At 46.6% G+C, this 25,190-nt stretch overlaps 2 protein-coding genes across 2 annotated transcripts in view; one reads left to right on the forward strand and one right to left on the reverse strand.

Moving 5' to 3' along the window:
* PPP4R3B (protein phosphatase 4 regulatory subunit 3B) overlaps nucleotides 1-25,190 on the forward strand; it is a 123,974-nt gene that overhangs the window by 80,598 nt on the left and 18,186 nt on the right. The window lies entirely within an intron of this gene.
* The window catches only part of CFAP36 (cilia and flagella associated protein 36), a 133,885-nt gene that overhangs the window by 2,910 nt on the left and 105,785 nt on the right, over nucleotides 1-25,190 (reverse strand). Inside the window, exons 8-9 of the mRNA XM_034764305.1 lie at nucleotides 9,342-9,514; nucleotides 8,710-8,859 (exon numbers count right to left, since the gene is read on the reverse strand). Of these exons, the coding sequence (XP_034620196.1) occupies nucleotides 8,710-8,859; nucleotides 9,342-9,514 (323 nt within the window). The remainder of the gene's footprint in view (nucleotides 1-8,709; nucleotides 8,860-9,341; nucleotides 9,515-25,190) is intronic.

The following is a 25,190-nucleotide window of genomic DNA, read 5'->3' on the forward strand; positions in this document are numbered from 1 at the left end:
CATTAGCATATGTTTAAGTCCTCTCGATATGTTTAACAACTTTTATGTCTTATTTTTCCCTGAAGTTTGTCTTTTGGAAACACATCTTTGATCTCAAAAGCCCATATAAATTCATTTTCTGTGACCTAGTACCACACATTACTCTAAACTGCTCTTGGGGTGGGAGTCTGGGTGGGGGGCATGTTTCCCTCCCATGTACGAAAATGTAACAGCTTTACTTTTAGTCAGTTAATGAGTTAGCAGAGCAGGCACTGCAGTTTGTGCTTCATATGCAAATAGTAGTGATATCAGCATCAAGTGAAGCTTAAGTCCCTCTCAGAGAGGTTTTCCCATGAGAAGTCAGTCAATAGTTTAAATTTAAAAATAAATAAATAAATAAACACTGCCAAGAATAAATACAGCAAAAGTGGATCTTCATGGACCACAAGTCTCATAAGTTGGAAAAAAATGACAAACTCAGTTTTGAAAGTCACCTTTCAGAGCTGTAGGCTGGATACTGGAGCTTAGCTACACATATATATTTACAGTTTCCCCCATCAAGATGTAATTTCCATTAATGTCACACACATTTTTTTCAAAAGTGCCCTTTGATAAGAATTAGAATTTCCCTGACCACCTCTGACAGGGAAGACAGTCATCAAAATATTTTTTCGTGCTTATCACGTCAGTGCAGATCAAATCTTCCATTTGTATGACAAATGTCAATATACTAAACCCTAAAGATGAACTATCAGAAAAGTAGGTTGGAAATGTTTTTTCTGACTTTAATTTTTGACCAAATTTCCTCTCTATATTTTGGGACTGATCCTGGCACCTGGCTCCAATACCCTTTTTTTATTCCAGTTTCTTGTTCTGGTAGGGTATGTCTAGCAAGAGGGAGGGAAAGCAAGGCTTCAGGACCCTTGTTCAGTAACCACTTAGAGGAAATGCTTCCATTTTATTCTGGGTCTACCTATAAATTCCTTAGCTTACTTCTTGAAATCTTCCCACGCTGAGCTCATCTCCACCTCCCTGTATCTGAGTCATTGCCTGGAGTATTGTATAATCCTAAATTAGATTCTATTGTAATACTGCAAGGATATTATCTTTGAGTTTTCTCAAAGAACTACACAGACTTACAGTGCTTGCTGTTGTCTTGGAGGATGGGGTCCACACCAGGTTCACTAGAACCTGTCACCAGTTCCAATTAGAGGAAAAAAGTTTTCCTGCTTTCTGCTCTTCAGGGGATGTGTTTCCAAAAAGTTAGAGAAACAAATGGGGCAGATTGCTTTCAAATGGTCTTCTATTGACAAACTTAGAAATACAGCACACACTGACCAATACTATGGTCCTAGTTTAGGAATAAACATGGTTATGGATTCTTTAACTCCCACCAATATGTCTAATCAAGCAGCTGTACAGAGAGTACTGAATTCCATCTTGTTTATTGAACTGTGAGCATCAATGCTTACATGTAAGGGAGACATGCTGTTTTGATGTCAGGCATCATTGGTCTCATCAGATTAACTTCTCTGTCCTACTTTTAGGAGTTTTCTAAACTTTATCCTTAAGTCTCTGCTGAATCACACTGCAGTGATTTCCTTCTTTCAACCATCCTTACACCACTAAATAACTCAGGTTGTGTGCATTCAAGTGGGACACAGATCTCTTTTTGCAAGGCAACTTCTAGTATCTGATTATGACAGGATGAAGTAAATGTCTTAGAAATATAGGAATTGCTGTACCAGAACGGACATGTGGTCCTTTTAGGCCAGTTTCCTGTCTGAAAATGGCCATTAACAGTTGCTGCAGAAGACAAAAGCTAATGCAATATATTAGCACCTACACTGCAATAAAAAAGCCTTGGTTGGCCCATGCCACTTGACTCAGGCTCTCAGGGTTTGGGCTAAGGGGTGTCTAATTGCAGTGTAGATATACTCTAAGTGTGCTACTTTTACCACACAGCAGGGACTGACCCCAGCTAATAATAACTGATAATTTATTTTATCAGAGGCAGTGTACATCTGATGCTGTTCTTACTTACAGAACTAAGTAATTTTTAAAAATCCCATGGAACTCATTGCTGAATACTTATGGATCAGATGCCCTAGGAAGGAAGCCTGAGGTTTAATTTATGTAAATTTAAAATCCCTAATCCAGAAATGAAGGTTTCAATCCTTCTCTGCTCGGACACAGCAGCAAACAGCAAAAACAAGTGTTCTGGCATCTTAATCTCTTCAGTTCCCCTACAAATTCACAGTACTCATTCCCCCTTCATAAGGGACCAACTGGTCTTGTCTGTATTTTAAATTTAAAAAAAAAATCACAAAGGAAACATTCATTCTCTTGGATGGTGATGTTGCTATTCATAGGCAGTTTGGTCTACTTTGTATTGTGCTAAATGGGCAATGCACATTCCTGCCTCTTCAAGAGAATGATAGGCTACAGTAGTGAATTTTCCAGGTCACCACTACAACTGTCTATTGACAGGAGAGATTAGAGCCATCAAGAATATACCAGTTATGAAGAGATCATTTTGCTTTTCCATCGTCCTAACTCTCTCACAGGAAGATTGCTTTCAGCACAAAAGCCTAGATTTTGTGCAAGGCAAAAAGATGGTAGTAGCACCCAAACTTCAGGCCTCCTTGCCTTAATACTGCTGCCTCCTCCACCAGTAGCTGAGGCTATAGAGCATTTCCTCACTTGAAATACAAGAAAAACACTTTACAAAGTCTCGAAAGAAAGGAAGTTCTTCGAGTGCTAGCTCATATCGATTCCAATTAGGTGTGTGCGCACCGCGTGCACGATCGTCGAAGTTTTCTACCCTAGCAACACCCGGTGGGTCGGCTGTGGAGCCCCCTGGAGTGGCGCCTTCATGGTGCTGAATATATACCGCAGCCGACCCAGCGCCCCCTCAGTTCCTTCTTACCGCCCGTGATGGTCGTTGGAACTGTGGAGCGCGGCATAGCTGTCCTCCACTCTCCTAGCTTACCCGTTGTTTATTGTAGATAGTTGTTAGTTGTGTTCTTTAGATTAGTTGTGGTTAATAGTTATAAATAGTTTTCGTAAATTAGCGGGGGTTAAGGGGGCTATTGCCCCCCTTTTTCCCCCCCAGGTGCACAGCCGGGTTCATGCCCAAGGCTCCCGGTTTTAAGCCGTGCGCAACATGTGCTAGGACTATGCCAATGGGAGACCCCCATGACTCTTGTCTGAAGTGCTTAGGGGAGTCTCACCAAATGGACAAGTGCAGGATTTGCAAGGCTTTCAAGCCAAGGACAAAAAAGGAGCAGGACTTCAGACTTAAGCAGCTCCTCATGGAGGCAGCACTTAGCCCGGATCCTCCTTCGGCGCGCCAGGTTCCAGCACCGAGCACCTCGGTGCGTAGCGCCCCAGCGGCACCGTCCGGTACTGCACCACAGGCAGACGCGGGGAAGGCACCTCGGCACCGTCCTCCCTCGGCACCGCGTCCACCTCAAGCCCCTCGGCGCCGGTCCCTGTCTCCGGGACATAAAAGGCCCCGTAAGACTCAGGACGCTGCTGTCCTTCAGGCACCAGCTCCCCCTGCGGGGGTAGAGCCGCGCCCGGCTCCCGAACGCCAGAGGGTGCAAGGACCATCAGCACCGTCGAGTCCGGCGCGGACTGGCTCACCGCCTCGTCAAGTGGTGGAGCCCTGTCTCCCTTCCACACCAGAGACGTTCGCCATGGCGAGAGACCTTATAGCACTCACCGAGCCGGCGCCTTCTCAACCTGCAGCATCGCTTCGTACAGTCCAGTCCAGGGGCAAGCCTACCCTGATACGCCCGCCGTCTCCGGGCGCGGACTCACGGCACCGCTCCTGTTCGCGGAGCAGGTCCCGACGCCGCTCGCAGTCCCAGCACCGATCCCCATCTCGGCGCCGGTCGTACTCGCGGCACAGATCTACCTCCCGGCACCGGTCTTCTTCTCGGCACCGACCCGAGCACCGGTACCGGTCGGAGTCAAGGCGCAGCTCTCAGCACCAGTATGAGCACCACTCACATTCGCGAAGCCGCTCCCGGCACCGAGGTTACAGACTATCTTCGTCATCCAGATCTAGGTCCGGGTCTCGGTACCGACATGGTCATCGGCACCGGTCTCAATCCCGGTACCGTTCACCGGCACCGCGCAGACACCGTATCGGGAGGATTATCTGCACCCAGGCCCTCGAGATCGGCGTCGCACTCATCTGAAGGGGCCTCCCGTTCAGCGTACCCTGCTCAGGGTCAAGCTGCAGACGACTCGGGCCATTGGCAGGAGGGGGCAGAAAACCTGCGACAAGACCCTACGCATTGGTCTTTCTGGACCCCTTGGGCGTATCACTAGGCTCAAGGGGCCCCAGCAGCGACCTCTCGCTCGGCTCACTCTGAGCCCAGGGCTCCTGAGGCCACCATTTCCCGCCCCCCCCCCCCAGGGAACCAGACCCCCGCGCAGGTCCTTTACCCCCCGAGGTGTCCTTCTCATCTTCTCCAGATGAAGCAGTGGCGGGTACAACACCCACAGGCCCACCTCCTATAGATCTTCGTGCCCACCAGGATTTGTTATGTAGGGTGGCACGAAATATAGACTTACAGGCCGAGGAGTCAGGACCCGGTGGTGAGCATCCTTTCCTCGGATGCCCCAACATGGGTGGCATTACCCATTATCAGAACAATTCAGGCTAACGCTACAGCCATATGGCAAACCCCGGCCTCCATCCCTCCCACTGCCAAGGGTGTAGAGAGGAAGTACTTTGTCCCTTCCAAAGAATATGAGTACCTCTACACACATCCCCGACCGTGTTCACTGGTAGTCTCATCAGTGAATGCCAGAGAGCGCCATGGCCAGCAGGCGGCAGCGCCCAAATCAAAGGACGCCAAGAGCTTTGATTTGTTTGGATGCAAGGTTTATTTGGCGGGGGGTCTGCAGCTTAGGGCCGCAAACCAACAGGCGCTTTTAAGCAGATATAACTATAAGTCATGGAACTCCATGGGGAAATTTAAAGAGTTGGTCCCCCAGGACTCAAGGGAGGAGTTCGGGGCCCTGGTGGATGAGGGAAAAAAGGTGGCTAGAACCTTCTTACAGGCCTCCCTAGACATTGCAGACTCGGCAGCCAGGACAATAGCGTCAGGGATAGCCATGCAACGTGTCTCCTGGCTCCAGGTTTCGGGGTTGCCACCAGAACTACAGCAGACCCTGCAAGATCTGCCGTTTGACGGCCAAGGCTTGTTCTCGGAGAAGACGGACTCTAGGTTACAGAGCCTCAAGGACTCGAGAACCATGATGCGCTCCTTGGGGATGCATGTCCCAGCACCCCAACGCAGGCCATTTAGGCCACAGCCACAGAGGTTCTACCCTCCTCCTCCTCGTCCGAGACGGGACTTCCCCAGACGGCGGGGACGAGGTGGTAGACAGAGTTCGACGGGCCCTCAGCAGGGTCAGAATCAGGGCCCACCTAGGCCACCTTCAGGCTCTAGGCAAAACTTTTGAAGCTGCGCCCGAGGATGGAGTACCTGCCGCCACCACCCACATCCATTTCCTTCCTTTCGGGATTGCCTCTCCCGTTTCCACCGTGCTTGGTCCCTTATAACTTCGGACCGTTGGGTCCTTCGCACGGTGGAGAGGGGATATGCGCTCCAATTTTCTTCTTCCCCTCCTTCCCCCCCCCCCCCCCCGTCCCTCTTCAGGGACCCTTCTCACAAGCATCTCCTTATACAGGAGGTTTCTGGGCTCCTCTCTATGGGGGCCATAGAGGAGGTTCCCCCAGAGTTAAGGGGCAAGGGGTTTTACTCCCGCTACTTCCTGATCCCCAAAGCAAAAGGGGGTCTGCGACCCATCTTAGACTTGCGCGGACTCAACAAATTCATAGTAAAGTTGAAGTTCCGCATGGTCTCCTTGAGGACCATCATCCCTTCCCTGGATCCTGGAGACTGGTACGCCACCCTCGATATGAAGGACGCTTGTTTTCATATAGCGATCTATCCCCCGCACAGGTGCTTTCTTCGTTTTGTAGTAAACAAGGTACACTACAAATTTGCTGTCCTTCCCTTCGGGCTGTCCGCGGCTCCGAGAGTGTTCACCAAATGTATGGACGTCGTGGCAGCATACCTTCGTCAGCAAAGGATACAGGTGTTCCCATTCTAGACTGGCTGGTCCGTGGCTGTACCAGGGAACAGGTTCGGGCGCACGTCAGCATAATACTACAAACATTCCAAGACTTAGGCATTCTACTCAATGAAGAGAAGTCCACTCTGGAGCCAACCCAGAGAATAGAGTTTATCGGCGCAGTCCTAGACTCCACACTTGCCCAAGCTCTTCTGCCAGACACTCGGTTTCACGCCATCGCAAACATCATCCGCGGACTTCAGGCCTTCCCGATCACCACTGTAAGGACATGTCTTGGTCTGTTGGGTCACATGGCCTCTTGCACTTACGTAACCAGACATGCCAGACTTCGGCTTCGTCAGCTTCAGGCCTGGGTCTCGTCGGTGTACTGCCCTTCTCGGGACAGCCTGAGCATGGTAGTCTCGATTCCGAGCTCGGTCTTGACCTCTCTCACCTGGTGGCTGGATCACAAGGCGGTTTGTGCAGGAATGCCGTTTCACGCCCCACAGCCCTCCCTGCACCTAGTCACGGATGCCTCATCTCTAGGTTGGGGGGCTCACCTCGGGGAGCACCATACCCAAGGCCTGTGGACCGCATCCCAACTAGCTCTGCACATCAATGTTCGGGAGCTCATGGCAGTACGCCTAGCCTGTCAGGCATTTCTAAGTCTCCTGCATGGCCGCTGCGTGTTGGTCCTCACAGACAACACCACGGCCATGTTCTACATCAACAAACAAGGAGGAGCCTGGTCGTCTCCCCTATGCCAAGAGGCCATTCGCCTGTGGGAGTTCTGCATTGCCCACTCGATACATCTCATGGCATCCTTCCTCCCTGGAGTCCAGAACACTCTGGCGGACTGTCTCAGCAGATCCTTCCAGATGCACTAGTGGTCGATTCGCCTGGACATCATCTATTCCATCTTCCAGAGGTGGGGATTTCCCCAGGTCGACCTGTTCGCATCTCGAGCCAACAGGAAATGCCACGAGTTCTGCTCCCTTCAAGGGTGATCTCCGGGTTCCCTCTCCGACGCCTTCCTTCTAATGTGGAAGGGCCAGCTGTTCTACACTTTCCCTCCGTTCCCACTGGTCCACAGGGTACTGCTCAAGCTACGCAGAGACCAGGCACGTATGATTCTAGTCACTCCAGCTTGGCTGAGACAGCACTGGTACACCACGCTTCTGGAGCTATCGATTCAGACTCCAATCAGTCTTCCTTTGTGCCCAGACTTGATCTCCCAGGACCACGGTCAATTGTGTCACCCTGACCTGCAATCGCTCCACCTTACAGCGTGGATGCTCCATGGCTGAATCGGACAGAACTGCAATGCTCACATCCCGTGCAACGGATTCTGCTGGGAAGTAGAAAGCCCTCTACGCGGACCACCTACTTAGCCAAGTGGAAGCGGTTCTCCTGTTGGTGCGAACAGCGGGCAACGCCCCCTCTGGAGGCGTCTATTCCCCTCATACTCGAGTATCTCCTGTCCCTGAGACAGCAGGGCTTGGCGATATCATCAGAGTTCACCTGGCTGCTATATCGAGAACACGCTTCCTCGGTCTTCTCTAACCCGATGGTTGTCAGATTCCTCAAGGGCTTAGACCGGCTGTACCCACAACAGCGCCAACCCGTTCCGGCGTGGGATCTTAACCTGGTTCTCTCCAAGCTCACAGGGCCCCCGTTCGAGCCATTGGCTACCTGCTCACTCCTTTACCTATCTTGGAAGACAGTCTTCCTCGTAGCCATCACTTCAGCGAGGCGTGTTTCTGAACTCAGGACGCTCACGTCTGAGCCTCCGTATACAGTCTTCCATAAAGACAAGGTGCAGCTTCGCCCCCACCCTGCCTTTCTTCCCAAGGTGGTTTCAGCTTTTCATGTGAACCAGGATATATTCCTCCCGGTCTTCCATCCTAAGCCATACACCACGCGTCAAGACCAGCCTATGCACTCCTTGGATGTGCGCAGGGCCCTTGCTTTCTATATTGAACGTACTAAACCATTCCGAAAGACGACGCAACTTTTCTTTACCGTAGTTGCTAGGGTAGAAAACTTCTCCGACGATCATGCACGCGGCGTGCACACACCTAATTGGAATGGATATGAGCAACACATCTCGAAGAACAACAGTTACAAAGGTGAGTAACCGTCTTTTATCAAACTTAACCCTTCTATAAAATAACACTTCTCAGAAAATTCAAGCTAGTGGTGTTAACCATGAACGTTATTTTTCTGCGTGTGTTAGCAAAAAAGGAGCTAACATTTCAGGGAACCAGTATGCAAAATCACATCTCACTAGCAGATAGGAGCAAACTGTCATGCAATGAAGCAGTTTAACAATATGTACAAGAACAAAGAGCATGGGTTTATTATGAAGATTTACCATTGTAGAAAAAGCATTTAATGCTCACAATCACTAAGCTTTCTGCTTCTTAGCTATACTGATTTTAGATTGCAGAATTAATTTCTGCACAATGAATAACTTGTAACTGAGTTTGTTCTGCCATTAAATTCTACCACTTTTTCCTTGTTCTTTTGTCCTGTTTTAATATTCAGCTGCAATATCCATATCTTCATTGAAGTGGTCTGTGATTTTTCTAAACAAGATTAGTCATGCTGATTAAAGTGTTCATCTTTCACCTCTTTAGAAGATAATGCCTCTTCTTTCTGATCTATATTTGGTGTTGGTAGATTATTTCTTGACTCCTTCATAGCCATCAATGTATCTCGCTTCTGTTTTAAATAGTCTTCTCGTTGTCTGAGGTGGTGCGGTTCAAGCTCTGATAAATTCTGGAATTGTTTAAAAGACAAATTTACTAGAAAACTCATTTCAGAGTGTACCAGTTATATATTTATAAATGAAGGGATATGGAGTTCACCTAATTCATACCTAGATATTTGGCTCTAGAATTATCGGTCTAACAAAACTAATGAATTTGAGTTAAGGTGCTTAACTCAATTGTCCATATTACATCATACACACAGATACTACTAAGAAATTGTTAGAAGAATGGCAATAAACTCCTGGAAAATGAATTCTATTCCAAGGTTGGGATCTCAGGGTCCAGTTTATACTGAATTGTAGCTTTCTGCAAATTAGATCATTGGATACACTGAAAAATTACTTGCATACTGATACTTAATATAAGAGAATTCTAGCCAGTAAAATGTTATAACAACATGAAAATATGTATTGGTTGTATAATAATTGTTCAAATACCTTAGCTGTATGATATCTTATTCAAATTAAGTGGAATAAACCTGTTACTTACAAATCCCTCAGGCCCAGCTTCTCTTGTTGCATTCTCTGAACAATTTCCAGTTCCCTTTTTCTTAATTTCTTCTTTCACTTTAGTAGGTTCAGAAGACTGCGGAGGAGGTTCTATCACTCTTAGTAGAGGATGCACGGGCCTTAAATCTTCCTTAGTAGATTTGTTTGTTTCTTCTAGACACCAATTTTGCACAGAAACAAATTAGAAACGTTATATATACAAACTAACAAATGTAAGATTAAAAAATAATATTGCACCAATGCATAAAAACATTGTCAGTTAAAACAACTTTTTTGAAATGAGATTTCCTCTTTATGGCTTAATTAAAAAACAGCTTCCTTCAAAAATGTATTTTGATGAAGCATTCTTTTCACACTAATATCAGCTAAACACTATATTTCTGTTACAAGAACAGGAAACAAGTAGGGGGAGCAACATCATTGGTTTGTATGCTATTCTATAATGACTAACAATTACTCAAATGATAAGAAATACTATTTCAAATTCTTCACTTTCAAAAGACCAGTTCATGCCATCTGGGCTCTCCTTTCAGTTGTTAGTATTACAGTCAGCAGAACCAATCACTGCTGAGAAATGAGGCACTTTCTGGCCAGCTCCAAACGCACTTGTACTGTGCAGTTTTTCCCTCCTTCAAAGATCCTGGAAACAGCAGTATGCTCTTTTTAAAATCTGTGTTTTGATAGGAGAGAAAAAGGTTCTTGAAAGGATACAAAAAAAAAAAGTTTCATATGCACAGGCTGACCCTAAAGACTGGGAGATCAATTTGTTCAGTGTGGAGTTTGATCATTCATTGTGAACAATCTGACCAGAGAGGGCTCTTCAGGGCTAATCTTGCCCATGCATTACAACAGAAGGCAGGTCTGCCAGATTTCTGACTTAGGAAGCACCCAGACCTCCCAGTCACAGAGCTGGCTTGAGGAGCCTTAGGGGAAGTGTAGGTAGCATATTTCAAACCAGGTAAGAGTGTCAGCTTTGATTCCCCTCAGTCTACTGGTCGGCTCCTTCAATCCTCAGTTAGTGGCCATACTGAACAAAACACACAGAAATGATATGGCTGCAGTCTTTACTGTCTTTTGCCTCTTTTATTTATTTATTTTGTAGAGGTGGGCTTTCAAGAAGGATTCAGAGGAAGCTTCAGACCAGAAGAAAATCATTGGAGAGAGAGCCTGCCTCACAGGACTTATCCACGCCTAAGCCCCGATAATTACTTCAGTATTGGAAAGATGGGGTAGTTAGGTATTCTGCAGCCAAAAGGTCTTATGGTCCTGACCAGACCTGTCCGATTTTTTTTTTTAAACAGCCAACCTTCCACAGTCAGTAGAAGCTACAGAGAGAGCCAAAATATTCTAAATTGTGAACTTAGTCACATTTACTATCCTCCTCACAAAGTCTCCCCTGTTAAATCCCATAGATCCTCCTAGATAGCAGGAATGAATGCTCCAGAACTCTGGGTAACATGCAGTTATTTCCATAATTACTTGTTTAGTCCATTTTTGAATACACAGCTACTAAAGCCATAGCATCACCATTGTCTTTAAATCACATAGAATCATAGAATATCAGGGTTGGAAGGGACCTCAGGAGGTCATCTAGTCCAACCCCCTGCTCAAAACAGAACCAATCCCCAACAAAATCATCCCAGCCAGGGCTTTGTCAAGCCTGACCTTAAAAACCTCTAAGGAAGGAGATTCCAACACCTCCCTAGGTAACCCATTCCAGTGCTTCACCACCCTCTTAGTGATTTTTCCCCCCTAATATCCAACCTAAACCTCCCTCACTGCAACTTGAGACCATTACTTCTTGTTCTGCCATCTGGTACCCCTGAGAACAGTCTAGATCTATCCTCTTTGGAACTCCCTTTCAGGTAGTTGAAAGCAGCTATCAAATCCCCCCTCATTCTTGTCTTCTGCAGACTAAATAATCCCAGATCCCTCAGCCTCTCCTCATAAGTCATGTGCTCCAGCTCCCTAATCATTTTTGTTGCCCTCCGCTGGACACTTTAAAATTTTTCCACATCCTTCTTGTAGTGTGGGGCCCAAAACTGGACACACTACTTCAGATGAGGCCTCATCAATGTCGAATAGAGGGGAATGATCATGTCCCTCGATCTGCTGGCAATGTTCCTACTAATGCAGCCCAATATGCCGTTAGCTTTCTTGGCAACAAGAGCACACTGTTGACTCATATCCAGCTTCTTGTCCACTGTAACCCCTAGATCCTTTTCTGCAGAACTGCTACCTAGCCACTCGGTCCCTAGTCTGTAGCAGTGCATGGGATTCTTCCGTCCTAAGTGCAGGACTCTGCACTTGTCCTTGTTGAACCTCATCAGATTTCTTTTGGCCCAATCCTCTAATTTGTCTAGGTCCCTCTGTATCCTATCCCTACCTTCCAGCATATCTACCACTCCTCCCAGTTTAGTGTTATCTGCAAACTTGCTGAGGGTGCAATCCATGCCATCCTCCAGATCATTAATGAAGATATTGAACAAAGCCAGCCCCAGGACCGACCCTTGGGGCACTCCACTTTATACCAGATGCTAACTAGACATGGAGCCATATGTTGAGCCTTTTGGGGATCCACTGAGGCTGCATCATAAAAAGGCATGCCATGAGTAATGAACAGTGCTAAAGACATCAGGCTCAATGTTTTCAACTTGTTGACAGTAGCCATCTGACAAATTCTCTCTGATACATCCATTGTTCCAGACCTTAGTCTGGGACACGAAGACTTTAAAATGAGCTGCGTCTAGAAGAGACTATTACGTACTCCAGTTGTAATAAGGAACAAGGTGGGGACTCCAGGTAGTTTTTCTCATGAATTCTGTTGACTTCAGAATCTCAAGGATCCACTTGTGTCTCCACTGAATCCCTTCTAAAATTATGTAAAAACCTGTAGGAGAACACTTCAACCTCCGTAGCCACACAATAGCAGATGTAAAGGTAGCCATCTTACAGCAAAAAAACTTCAGGACCAGACTCCAAAGAGAAACTGCTGAGCTTCAGTTCATTTGCAAATTTGACACCATCAGATCAGGATTAAACAAAGACTGTGAATGGCTAGCCAACTACAAAAGCAGTTTCTCCTCCCTTGGTGTTCATACCTCAACTGCTAGCAGAGGACCTCACCCTCCCTGATTGAACTAACCTCATTATCTCCAGACTGATTCTTGCCTGCATATTTATACCTGCCTCTGGAAATTTCCATTACATGCGTCTGACGAAGTGGGTATTCACCCACAAAGGCTTATGCTCCAATACATCTGTTAGTCTTAAAGATGCCACAGGACTCTCTCTTGCTTTTTTCTAAAATTATGTCCATGATCAGCTAATCCTCCATTTTAGGGAAAACATGCAATCCCATCATATATAAACAGCTACTACAGCTATCAAGAATTCTGTAGATACACACTATGCCTACATTGACCCAAAAAGGAAGCAGTCTGAATTAATAGTGATATTTCCCAGGTAAGAGCATTCTTCCCGTATGTGTTTCTCCGTTTCTTTTAATCACCACCTAAATAAAACATTACACACACAAATTACAATAAGAGCATGGTAAAAGTGCAAAGTCAAGCACTCAAATGTTTTGAAATGCTAGAATTAAGGTTGATCATCCAATCTTAATCCAGACCACTATGCATATGCATCATGATACAGCCTGCACTTAAATGATCGCATCCTGTTTTTCCCCACCAGACCCCCTTCCATGACACATGCTAGGGAACAAGAGTGGCTTTAGTTTTTTTAACTTTGCCATCACACAGCAGGCCCTTGTGCTTCTGTTATCGTTCCCATTGATTCCTAGATATTGGCAGCGGACATCTATCCCAGTGACCGCTGCTCTTATTGTTGCAACATGGACGTTAAAGATCATACTAACTAGCTCACTGATGGACTGATTTAAAAAAATATTGTTTTGGGTTTTTTTGTTTGTATTTGTTTGGAAGGGAGCCTTCTTCCACCTCAGAAATCATTTTGTGTATCAACTAATACTTGGCAATAATGATTAGTAGTCCCCAATGCACAGTGTAAGCTTTGAAGACTGGTAAACAGTCATCTTAATGTTACAATCAAAGAGAAGGGGTGCCAAAACACATGTCCTATCACTGTTCTCTGGCCATTGTAGCCTCTACCAGGTTTTCATGCAGAAAGTCAGCAGTGTCCCTGTGTTCCAACTACTTCTGCCCTTTTGCAGATTGCTTGGATTGTAGCTTCATGTTGCCAGATGTCCCTCTCACCTACTTAATAAGGATCCATCAAAACAAGAGGCGCCAACCTTTCTAGAGGAAGAACAGTGTCCACTTACTTTAGATATACCAGAGTTATGGACCGTTTCCAAATAAAATGGAATAACCCTAGACATTTTCATACAATCGTAGAAGGAACTTATTAAAGACTTATTAGATCTTACAGTCCATCTCTCCACAAATGCAGAATGCTCTTTTACAGAATATTTTCTAGTATTTTCTACTGTTCTAAATATTCCAAGTGAGAGAGTTTCTACCATTTCAGGGCTATTTTGTTGTCATTTAGATTTTTCCAATATTCAGCCTCATTCTTCTCCTTTTCAATTTCATCTCATTAATCCTAGTTGTGTACCATCCTATCTCAACTTTTTGCTACTTGATACATTGTTATCATTAGCCTTTGTTTATGGCCCTTCAGCTTTTTTCAATACACAAGGCAGTGTTCCACTCAAAGCCAATGTGAATTAATTTTGAAGTGATGTATGTAAGACAGTGTCAAATGCTTTACTAAGTCCAAATATTTCTTCTACTACATTACACTTGTGCACTAATTTTGAGATTCTGGGGGGTTTTTTTAGGAAAAGCAATGAAAAGTTTGGAAAAAAATTCTTCATAAATATATGCTGAAAAAGCTGAAAATTTGGTTTTCTTCCTCTTTTGGCCAAGTGATAGATATTGGGTATCGATGTCAAGATAGCAGTCTTGCATGTTCACCTTTTTCTTTCTTCTTGGACAGGAGATGCAGAATGTTGCACAGCTGCCCATGCTGAAAAGAGAATAGTGCCACTGGAGCAAGAATTGATTCCAGTTGCAATGCTAGCATATGTCTGTGTGTAGGCCCCAGAGCCAAGTGTGTCATGGATTGATCAAGTCACAACTCTCAATTCCAATTCGCTTGGTAAACTCATAATTCCAAGAGCTCCTAGAAGTCTAGCATCAACTAAACTTCAACTAGTTATGCTCTAAGGTGACTGAGGCAGTATCAATGCTACTGTGACTGGAGTCTCCATAGGTTTTCCAGTCACTGAGGACAGAGTGGGATGTCTTCAGAGTGAAATAGGCTCCTCATGAGATAAACCTGTGCTTAGGGAGAGGTGAGTCCCTGTCTCCTGAGCTGGTGTCAAACTTGAATAGGGTGGTGTACTGAGGCCACAAAGAAAGTGATATTTTGAAGCAGTTTGTCAACATGAGAGTATCAAATGTAACTGGAGTTTCAAGGTGTTCAATCACAGTTTTTACACTAACCACATAAGATCTATGTTGAGACATACAGTGTCAATGTAATCACAACCCTCAGCTGTAATGCCAGCCTTTTGTAGCCTTTATGCTATGTTGATTTCAGAATAGTCTTACAAGGATTATGGCAGGAGTTCCTTCAGGTGCTCACCCTGGAACCCATCAGTCCGCAATAATATGTGGCACAAACATCATAGCTACGGTCCAATCTAATTCAGACCAGACATTAGTCAGTTGTATCAACAGTTAAATCATTTAGAACACTTTTTGAAGTTGCTGTGCTGCTTCTGTATTATAGATATCTAAAAAAGTGGTGAAGGGGGAGCAGCCTGCAAAGTAAAGAAATGCACAAGAAATATGTAACGTAAGTCAATTTCAAGCTGGGTAGACTGATTTAAATCAAAGCAATTTAAATCACTGATCTTAATTATTCTTTAAATAAGCCAGAAACCTTGATTTAAATAATTGATTTTAAAATGTTTTCCATTTGTACTTTTTATTATTTGTCTAAGGAAAGGTTTATTCTCATTAGCTGATGCCCATTGAAACATGGTGATTTGCAACTAAATACAGCCTTTATGCTAAATTTGGTGGTTCTTTTTGCTAACTTGGAGGATACAGCTTCTGTGCTGTTGAGGCAGATGAAAGTCTCAGGGAAGGAGAACATCAAATTGGAGCAGAGGGAAACAATCCCATAGTTTGGACCTTCCTTTCAGATGATGCCATGGTATACTCTCACACTGAGGATACCTCTCTGCGGAAGGGAACTCCTGTTATTAGGAAGAGACAGGTAATAGTAATGGGTGATTAGATCATTAGAAACAGCTGGGTTTGCGATGATGGGGAAAACTGCATGGGGACTTGCCTGGTAGGTGCTAAGGTTGCAGATCTCTCAAGACATCTAGACAGACTTATGTAGAGCTGGGGAAGAGCTGGTAGTCGTGGCACATGTAGGTACTAATGACATAGGGAAGGATAGGAAAGAGGTCCTGCAGGCCAAATTTAGGCTGCTAGGTAAGAGAGAAGTCCAGGACCTCCATGTAGCATTATATGAAATGCTTCCAGTTCCACGCACAGGGCCAGTTAGGCAGAACTGCAGGGTCTCAGTGTGTGGATGAGATGATGGTGTAGGAAGGAGGGGTTTCGATTTATTAGGAACTGGGGAAACTTTTGGGAAAGGGGGAGCCTGTACAAGAAAGATGGGCTCCATCTAAACCAAAATGGAACCAGATTACTGGCACTTAAAATTAAGAAGGTTGTAGAGCAGTTTTTAAACTAAGGGTTGGGGGGAAAGCCGATAGGTGCGGAAGAACATGTGGTTTGGACATAGACATCCCTTAGGGGAAAATTTATTAATGGAGATTCTCTATGTCCTTGTAAAGAGGAAAGGATGGAAGATGATAAAATACAAGTAGGATCTGATGAGAAACAGTCAAATGAAAAAGATTCCCATTCAATTATATCACAATGGCAGACGGCTAAAAAATGACAGTTTTTAAGTGCTTATATACAAATGCTAGAAATCTAAATAATAAGATGGGTGAACTTGAGTGCCTCATATTAAATGAGGATATTGACATAATAGGTATCACAGAAACTTGGTGGAATGAGGATAATGAATGGGACACAATAATACAAGAGTACAAAATATATCGGAAGGTCAGAACAGGTCATGTTGGTGGGAGGTTGGGGGGAGGTTGACACTATCTATGAAAGGAAGTAGAGTCAAATGAAGTACCATACAATTTGTATGGATAGTAATTCCATGCTTGAATAATAACAATATAGCAGCAGGAATATACTGTTGACCAAGATGGTGATAGTGACTGCAATGCTCAGGGAGATAAGAGAGGCTATAAAGATTAAAAAAACTCAATAATAATTGGGATTTCAACTATCCCCATATTGACTGGATACATATTACCTCAGGATGGGATGCAGAGATAAAGTTTCTTGACACCTTAAATGACTGCTTCTTGGAGCATCTAGTCCTGGAATGCACAAAAGGAGAGGCAATTTTTGATTTAGTCCTATGTGGAGCACAAGATCTGGTCCAAGAGGTGAATATAGCTGAACCACTTGGTAACAGTGATCATAATAAAATAAAATTTAATATCCCTGGCGGGGGGCGGGAGGGAGGGGGAGAACATCCCAGCAGCCCACTACAGTAGCATTTAATTTCTGAAAGGGGAACTACACAAAAATGAGGAAGTTAGTTAATCAGAAATTAAAAGGTACAGTGCCAAAAGTGAAATCCCTGCAAGCTGTATGAAAACTTTAAAGACACCATAATTGAGGCTTAGCTTAAATGTATACCCTAAATTTAAAAACACAGTAAGAAGACCAAAAAAGTGCCACCATTACTAAACAACAAAGTAAAAGAAGCAGTGAGAGGCAAAAAGGCATCCTTTAAAAAGTGGAAGTTAAGTCCTATTGAGGAAAATAGAAAGGAGTATAAACCCTGGCAAGTGAAGCATAAAATTACAATTAGGAAGGCCAAAAAAGAATTTGAAGAACAGCTAGCCAAAGACTCAAAAGTAATAGCAAAAAATGTTTTTAAGTACATCAGAAGCAGGAAGTCTGCTATACAACCAGTGGGGCCACTGGACGATCGAGATGCTATAGGAGCACTCAAGGAAGACAAGGCCACTGAGGAGAAACTACATGAATTCTTTGCATCGGTCTTCATGGCTGAGGATGTGAGGGAGATTCCCAAACCTGAGCCATTCTTTTTAGATTCCAAATCCGAGGAACTGTCACAGATTGAGGTGTCATTAGAGGAGGTTTTTATAACAAATTGATAAAACAGTAAGAAGTCACCAGGACCAGATAGTATTCACCCAAGAGTTCTGAAGGAACTCAAATGTGAAGCAGGGCCTGTGCAACCACTAGGCGAACTAGGCAGTCGCCTAGGGCACCAAGTGGTTGGCGGCGTCCGGGATTTTTTCTCCTTCCCCTCCCTTCCCCTCACGCAGAGTGCAGCGTGGCTGATTGGGTGCCTGGGCCTGATTTAGGCACTCCCATTGGCCTCCAGCAGCCAGAGTCCCTCCCCCACACCCCCACCTCAGTATCGCGTCGCCAGCACTCTGTGGGGGAGGGGCTGTGCGCTCGGCAGCCTGTTTGGTTTGGCTCCACGTGGCGCCAGCAGCTCGAGCGGCATCGGCAAGGGGAGTCCCGGGGGGCAGTCAGGGAGCGGGTGGTTGGATGGGTTGGGAGTTCTGGGGGGGTCTGTCAGGGGACAGGGAGCAGGGTGATGGTTGAATGGGTCGGGAGTTCTGGGGGGGAGTGGTTGATTGGGGCATGGGAGTCCCGGGGGTCTGTATGGGGGCGGCAGTGTGGATAAGGGTTGGGGCAACCAGGGGACAGGAAGGGTCCTAGGGGGGCAGTTATGGTGGGGGGGGGTCTCAGGAGGGGGCAGTCAGGGGACAAGGAGCGGGGGGAGGGTTGGAGGTTCTGAGGGGGAAGGGGAGGTTGGGGGCAGGGCTCAGGTGGGGCTCTCCTCCCCCCCCATCCTCTTTTTTGATTGTTGAAATATGGTAACCCTAAAAAAGCAGTGCCCTGGCTCGGCAGGGAGGAGCCGCCTTCCGGAGGCACCAGAGAGCCAGAGCATCGCTTGCGGAGGCTGAGAGCCCCAGCCATGGAGGAGCCAGCAGGGCAGCAGCCCTGCAAAGGCGGCAGGACCGCTATCGAGGAGCAGCTGCGCCCCCTGCCCCTCCTGCCCAGTGCACCCCCTCCAAAGGGCTCTTGCAGGCTGCAGCAGATGCATGTGGTCGGCGGCCCCCGTGCGCCCCCTGGCTCCCCCCTCGCCCCACTCGGGCTCTGCAGCTCCCGGGCATGTGAGCCACCACTGGGGCGTGGGGCCCTGAGCCTGCTCCAGGAGGGGCAGTGGCAGAGGCGGCTCACACTCCCGGGAGCCGCAGAGCCCGAGCACAGCAGGGGAAAGACAGGGGCACACGGGGGCCGCCGCTCGCATGCATCCACTGCAGGAGTCCCCGGGGAGAGAGGGCGCTGGGTGGGTCGCAGCCCGGGCAGGCGCACTCCCTGGATTCCCCCTAACCGCACTCAGGTTCTGCGGCTCCTGGGCATGTGAGCCACCGCTGCCCCTCCCGGAGCAGGCTCAGGGCCCTGCACCCTGGCAGTGGCTCACATGCCCGAGAGCCGCAGAACCCGAGCGCGGCAGGGGGAGAGCCGGGGGCGCATGGGAGGCCAGCGGGGGGGGCGGGGTGCCTGGCCGCAGCTTGGGCGGGAGGGACAGTGGGCGCAGCTGCTCCCCACTAACGGCGCCTCCGCCTTTGCAGGGCTGCTGCCCCCCTGCGCCGCGCTGCCTCCTCCATGGCTGGGGCTCGTCGCCGTTGCAAGTGGGACGCTCTCGCTCTCAGGTGCCTCCGGAAGGCGGCTCCTCCCTGCCAAGCTACTGCAGCGGCCCAAGCCCGGCAAAGCCAGTAAGTGGACTTGGGGTGGGGGCCGCCGGGGTGGGGTGGGGTGGGGTAGGGTGGGGAGGGCTCACGGGGGGGCTGTGCACCCTCCAGGGGAGTTCAGGGCGCAGGGAGGGGGGAACCTGTTCTGGGGAGCAGCCCCTGGGCACGGCTGGCCCCTGGGGTCTATAAAGGCTCGTTGGGAATGCCCCTCAATGAACCGATGTGTGTGGGGGGGAGGCGGGGCGCAAGGTGGAAGTTTCACCTAGGGCGCAAAATATCCTTGCACCGGCCCTGGATTGAGGTGTCATTAGAGGAGGTTTTTGGAACAAACTGATAAAACAGTAAGAAGTCACCAGGACCAGATGGTATTCACCCAAGAGTTCTGAAGGAACTGAAATGTGAAATTGTATAACTACTAACTGTGGTACGTAATCTATCATTTAAATCAGTTTCTGTACCAGATGACTGGAGGATAGCTAACGTGATGCCAATTTTTTTAAAAGGCTCCAGAGGCAATCCCAGCAATTACAGGCCAGTAAGCCTAACTTCAGTACTAGGCAAACTGGTTGCAACTGTAGTAAAGAACAGAATTTGCAGACTGATAGATGAACATGATTTGTTTGGGAAGAGTCAACATGGTTTTTGTAAAGAAAAATCATGCCTAACCAATCTACTAGAATTCTTTGAAGGGGGTCAACAAGCATGTGGACAAGGGGGATCCAGTGGATATAGTGTACAAAGATTTTCAGAAAGCCTTTGTCAAGGTCCCTCACCAAAGGCTCTTAAGCAAAGCAATCTGTCATGGGGATAAGAGGGAAAGTCCTCTCATGGATCAGTAACTGGTTAAAAGATAGGAAATTAAGGTTAGGAATAAATGGTCAGTTTTCAGATAAGAGAGGTAAATAGTAGTGGCCACCAGGGGTCTGTATTGGAACCAGTACTATTCAATATATTCATAAATGATCTGGAAAAAGGGGTAAACAGTAAGACAGCAAAATTTGCAGATGATACAAAACTACTCAAGACAATTAAGTCCAAAGAAGACTGCAGAAAGTTACAAAAGAGTCTGACATAACTGATGACCGGGCAACAAAATGGCAGATGAAATTCAGTGTTGATAAATGCAATTAATGCATATTGGAAAACATAATCCCAACTATATTCAAAAAATGATGGGGTCTAAACTAGCTGTTACTACTCAAGAAAGAGATTTTGGAGTCATTATGGATAGTTCTCTGAAAACATCCACTCAGTGTGCAGCGGCAGTCAAAAAAGCTAACAGAATGTTGGGAATCATTAGAAAAGAGAAAATATTGCCTCTATATAAATCCATGGCACGCCCACATTGGAGGTGGGTGGTGGTGGTCAGGGACTCCCTCCTCAAGGGGACTGAGTCATCTATCTGCCACCCCAACTGGGAAAACCGAGAGGTCTGCTGCTTGCCAGGAGCTAGGATTCACGATGTGACGGAGAGACTATCGAGACCCATCAAGCCCTTGGATTGCTATCCCTTCCTGCTTCTCCACGTGGGCCCCAATGATACTGCCAAGAATGACCTTGAGCGGATCACTGCAGACTATGTGGCTCTGGGAAGAAGGATAAAGGAGTTTGAGGTGCAAGTGGTGTTCTCGTCCATCTTCGCTGTGCAGGGAAAACGCCTGGGTAAAGACCGTCGAATTCTGGAAGTCAACAAATGGCTATGCAGGTGGTGTCAGAGAGAAGGCTTTGGATTCTTCGACTGTGGATTGGTGCTCCAAGAAGGAGGAGTGCTAGGCAGAGACAGGCTCCACCTAACGAAGAGAGGGAAGAGCATCTTTGGAAGCAGGCTGGCTAACCTAGTGAGGAGGGCTTTAAACTAGGTTCACCGGGAGAAGGAGACCAAAGCCCTGAGGTAAGTGGGGAAATGGGATACTGGCAGGAAGCACGAGCAGGAGACCGCAAGGGGGAGGACTCCTGTCTCATACTGAGAAAGCAAGACGATTGGCGAGTTATCTTAAGTGCCTATACACAAATGCAAGAAGCTTGGGAAACAAGCAAGGAGACTGGAAGTCTTTGCACAGTCAAGGAACTATGATGTGATTGGAATAACAGAGACTTGGTGGGATAACTCACATGACCGGAATACTGTCATGGATGGATATAAACTGTTCAGGAAGGACAGGTAGGACAGAAAAGGTGGGGGAGTTGCATTGTATGTGAGAGAGGAGTATGACTGCTCAGAGCTCCGATATGAAACTGCAGAAAAAACGGAGAGTCTCTGGATTACGTTTAGAAGTGTGAGCACCAAGGATGATGTCATGGTGGGAGTCTGCTATAGACCACCAGACCAGGGGGATGAAGTGGATAAGGCTTTCTTCCGGCAACTAGCAGAAGTTACTAGATCACAGGCTCTGGTTCTCATGGGAGACTTTGATCACCCTGATATTTGCTGGGAGAGCAATACAGCGGTGCACAGACAATCCAGGAAGTTTTTGGGAAGTGTAGGGGACAATTTCCTGGTGCAAGTGCTGGAGGAAACAACTAGGGTCATAGGTCTTCTAGACCTGCTGCTCACAAACCAGGAAGAATTAGTAGGTGAAGCAAAAATGGATGGGAACCTGGGAGGCAGTGACCATGAGATGGTCGAGTTCAGGATCCTGACACAAGGAAGAAAGGAGAGCAGCAGAATACAGACCCTGGACTTTAGAAAAGCAGACTTTGACTTAACGGTGAAATCCTTGCTGATCTTAAACGCAAAAAAGAAGCTTACAAGAAGTGGAACATTGGACAAATGACCAGGGAGGAGTATAAATATATTGCTCAGGCATGCAGGAGGGAAATCAGGAAGGCCAAATCACACTTGGAGTTGCAACTAGCAAGAGATGTTAAGAGTAACAAGAAGGGTTTCTTCAGGTATGTTAGCAACAAAAAGAAAGTCAAGGGAAGTGTGGGCCCCTTACTGAATGAGGGAGGCAAGCTAGTGACAGAGGATGTGGAAAAAGCTAATGTACTCAATGCTTTTTTTGCCTCTGTCTTCACAAACAAGGTCAGCTCCCAGACTGCTGCACTGGGCAGCACAGTATGGGGAGCAGGTGACCAGTCCTCTGTGGAGAAAGAAGTGGTTTGGGACTATTTAGAAAAACTGGACGAGCACAAGTCCATGGGGCCGGATGCGCTGCATCTGAGGGTCCTAAAGGAGTTGGCGGATGTGATTGCAGAGCCATTGGCCATTATCTTTGAAAACTCATGGCGATCGGGTGAGGTCCCAGATGACTGGAAAAAGGCTAATGTAGTGCCCATCTTTAAAAAAGGGAAGAAGGAGGATCCGGGGAACTACAGGCCAGTCAGCCTCACCTCAGTCCCCGGAAAAATCATGAAGCAGGTCCTCAAGGAATCAATTCTGAAGCACTTAGAGAGGAAAGTGATCAGGAACAGTCAGCATGGATTCACCAAGGGCAAGTCATGCCCGACTAACCTAATTGTCTTCTATGAGGAGATAACTGGGTCTGTGGATGAGAGAGAATCAGTGGATGTGTTATTCCTTGACTTTAGCAAAGCTTTTAATACGGTCTCCCACAGTATTCTTGCCTGCAAGTTAAAGAAGTATGGGCTGGATGAATGGACTATAAGGTGGACAGAAAGCTGGCTAGATCATTGGGCTCAACAGGTAGTGATCAATGGCTCCATGTCTAGTTAGCAGCCGGTTTCAAGCGGAATGCCCCAAGGGTCGGTCCTGGGGCTGGTTTTTTTCAATATCTTCATTAATGATCTGGAGGATGGCGTGGACTGCACTCTCAGCAAGTTTGCAGATGACACTAAACTGGGAGGAGTGGTAGATACACTGGAGGGCAGGGATAGGATACAGAGGGACCTAGACAAATTAGAGGATTGGGCCAAAAGAAACCGGATGAGGTTCAACAAGGACAAGTGCAGAGTCCTGCATTTAGGACAGAAGAATCCCATTCACTGTTACAGAATAGGGACCAAATGGCTAGGAAGCAGTTCTGCAGAAAAGGACCTAGGAGTTACAGTGGACAAGAAGCTGGATATGAGTCAACAGTGTGCCTTTGTTGCCAAGAAGGCTAATGGCATTTTGGGCTGTATAAGTAAGAGCATTGCCAGCAGATCGAGGGACGTGATCATTCCCCTCTATTCGACATTGGTGAGGCCTCATCTGAAGTAGTGTGTCCAGTTTTGGGCCCCACACTACAAGAAGGATGTGGAAAAATTGGAAACCATCCTCCAGATCATTAATTAAGAGTCCAGCGGAGGGCAACAAAAATGATTAGGGGGCTGGAGCACATGACTTATGAGGAGAGACTGAGGGAACTGGGATTGTTTAGTCTGCAGAAGACAAGAATATGGGGGGATTTGATAGCTGCTTTCAACTACCTGAAAGGGGGTTCCAAAGAGGATGGATTAAGACTGTTCTGAGTGGTACCAGATGACAGAACAAGGTGTAATGGTCTCAAGTTGCAGTGGGGGAGGTTTAGGTTGGATATTAGGAAAAACTTTTTCACTAGGAGGGTGGTGAAGCACTGGAATGGGTTACCTAGGGAGGTGTTGGAATCTCCTTCCTTAGAGGTTTTTAAGGTCAGGCTTGACAAAGCCCTGGCTGGGATGATTTAGTTGGGAATTGGTCCTGCTTTGAGCAGGGGGTTGGACTAGATGACCTCCTGAGGTCCCTTCCAACCCTGATATTCTATGATTCTATGATCCTGAATACTGCGTGCAGACATGGTCGCCCCATCTGAAAAAAAGATATATTGGAACTTGAAAAGGCCAACAAAAATGATCAGGGGTATGGAACAGCTTCCATGTGAGAAGAGATTTATAACACTGGGACTTTTCAGCTTGGAAAAGAGACAACTAATGGGGAATATGACTGGTGTGGAGAAAGTAAACAAGGAAGTGTTATTTTCTCCTTCTGATAACACAAGAACAAAAGGTCACCAAATGAAATTAACAGTCAGCAAGTTTAAAACAAACAAAAGGAAGTATTTATTTATACAACGCACAGTCAACCTGAGGAACTCTTTGCCAGAGGATGTTGTGAAGGCCAAGACAATAACAGGATTCAAAAAAGACCTAGATAAATGAATGGAGGATAGGGCCATCAATGGCTATTAGCCAGGATGGGCAGGGCTGCTGTCCCTAGCCTCTGTCAGAATCTGGGAATGGGCGACACTTGATGATAACCTGTTCTGTTCCTCTGAAGCACCTTGCATTGGCTAGTGCCAGAAGACAGGATACTAAGCTAGATGGACATTTTGTCTGACCCAGTATGACCGTTCTTATGTTCTTAAACTATGTGTAAACACATTTATTTAAGCACTTCTAGATCTTAACTTATATTTATTCAGATTCTTAATTTTTATAATGTAAGAAAATGGTGAAAAAACGTTTACTCACCTTCTCATAACTGTTGTTCTTCGAGATGTGTTGCTCATATCCATTCCAATTAGCTGTGGGTGCGCCGCATGCACAATCGTCGGAAAGTTTTTCTCCTAGCAGCACCCACCGGGTTGGCTGTGGAGCCCCCTGGAGTGGTGCCTTCATGGTACTCAATTTATGACCCTGCCGACCCGGTGCCTCCTTAGTTCCTTCTTGTCAGTTACTCCGACAGAGGGGAAGGCAGGCAGGTTTGGAATGGCTATGAGCAACGTATCTCAAAGAACAACAGTTACGAGAAGGTAACTGTTTTTTATTCAAGTGATTGCTCATATCGATTCCAATTAGGTGGCTCCCAAGACTTATCCAGGCGGTGGGGTCGGAGTTATGGAAACACTGATTGGATCACCGCTCTGCCCAAAGCTGCATCATATCTGGCATGCCAGATGATGGCGTAGTGAGAAGTGAACGTATGTACCGAGGACCAAGTTGTGGCCCTGCAGATTTCTTGTAACAAGACCTGGGCCAAGAACGCTACTGACGAGGCCTGGATCCTTG

Source organism: Trachemys scripta, chromosome 3, assembly GCF_013100865.1.
Source record: "Trachemys scripta elegans isolate TJP31775 chromosome 3, CAS_Tse_1.0, whole genome shotgun sequence".
NCBI classification, from domain to species: Eukaryota; Metazoa; Chordata; order Testudines; family Emydidae; genus Trachemys; species Trachemys scripta.